This window comes from Penaeus monodon, chromosome 21 (assembly GCF_015228065.2).
Source record: "Penaeus monodon isolate SGIC_2016 chromosome 21, NSTDA_Pmon_1, whole genome shotgun sequence".
Lineage (NCBI taxonomy): Eukaryota > Metazoa > Arthropoda > Malacostraca > Decapoda > Penaeidae > Penaeus > Penaeus monodon.
Window position 1 is genome coordinate 4,572,207 of NC_051406.1, and position 1,542 is coordinate 4,573,748.

Sequence of the window (1,542 nt, forward strand, 5' to 3'; positions counted from 1 at the left end):
CACTTTCTTTACAGACAGTGCCACAGGAACAGTGCCAACCTCAGTCCTCTCGTATTCTGACTATATCACCCGGGCTGACGACCCGACTTCCATCGTCACGTTAGTTTCCTTTTCCGATTTTGTTTCAACATGAAAAAAAAAGTTTAATCGTTTTCATCACATTGATTTTGATTATCATAAGCCAGTAAGCTTACTGACTGTGTCTTTATCTTCGTTTTTTATCAGAATTCATTCATTATTCCCATAAAACTCGTATAACTTTCAAGTATGGGAAAACAAATATGTATATTCTAGACTTTAAACCATAAATCAGACTTTAAAACTACCTGTAATCGTGTTCTCATCCCAATAAGCAATTCCTACCTTTATAACCACTTGCATAACAGGTATTAATGTCACGCAGTCAACACACCTTTAATTAAAACAGGTTCGGCCGAGGTGAGAGTCACGCAGTCTGTCCCGTAATCGTGATTGATGACTCGCTGCAAGAAACCGCTGAGTCATTCTCTTTGGTCCTGCGGTCTCCTATGGGCGGGAACCTCGGTGACGTCACCAATCTCACCGTCACCATTATGCCCGATGCTAGTGATGGTGAGTAGGATGAGGAAAATGGAATGTTTTTTGTTTTTAGAAAAAAAAGATGGTGAGTAAGATGAGGAAAATGGAATGTGACTTTTTTTTTTGTAAAAAAAAAAAGATGGTGAGTAGGATGAGGAAAATGGAATGTTTTTTGTAAAAAAAAAAGATGGTGAGTAGGATGAGGAAAATGGAATGTTTTTTCGTTTTTAGAAAAAAAAAAGATGGTGAGTAGGATGAGGAGCATATTTTTTTGGAAAGATCTTAACTTAAAGTATTGGAAAGATAGAGTTTTTTTTTTTTTTCTAACGACGACGTGTAAGATTAGGAAGATGGAATTTCGATTCTTTTCATTCTTATTTTTGAAAGAAATTTATTGTATGTATGAGTACATATATACATATATATTTTTTTCGTCTTTAAGGGACTTTTTTGTATGGATTTCGGTATATTTGCTTTTGGTATCTATGGTGCATATACTTCATAAATTTTGTACTATTACACGATTTTTATACCAAATTAGACAGAAATACCACGTTTGGTAAAAAAAAGTATATAATAAACTTATTTTCGAGTCTGTCTATAAGTGAAATGCTATTTACTAGAGTCTGTCTATAAATATAATGCTATTTACCAGAGTCTGTCTCTGGTGCTATTTACCAGAGTCTGTCTAATAAACGAAATGCAATTTACCAGAGTCTGTCTGATAAACTATTTACCACCCAAGTCCTCATTTATATTCACGCGTTTGTGTTTACTCGCGACATCAGAACCGCTCATATTCTTCGGGGATTCGACATACAGCGTCGACGAGTCAGCCGGGTCATTAGAGGTCACAGTCTGGCGCACTGGCACTGACCTCTCTCGCGTGGCATCGGTCCAGGTGGCATCCAAGGCACTCCAGCCAACGGAGGCACAAGGTGGGTATGATAATTTGTCTTTTTAATCTATATGAGATGTTTTATT

The 1,542-nt window shown here is 36.8% G+C and overlaps 1 protein-coding gene across 1 annotated transcript in view; it reads left to right on the top strand.

Moving 5' to 3' along the window:
- Positions 1-1,542, top strand: part of LOC119586767 (FRAS1-related extracellular matrix protein 2-like) — a 19,352-nt gene that overhangs the window by 7,520 nt on the left and 10,290 nt on the right. Inside the window, exons 6-8 of the mRNA XM_037935494.1 lie at positions 15-99; positions 428-591; positions 1,347-1,496. Coding sequence (XP_037791422.1) covers positions 15-99; positions 428-591; positions 1,347-1,496 — 399 coding nt within the window. The remainder of the gene's footprint in view (positions 1-14; positions 100-427; positions 592-1,346; positions 1,497-1,542) is intronic.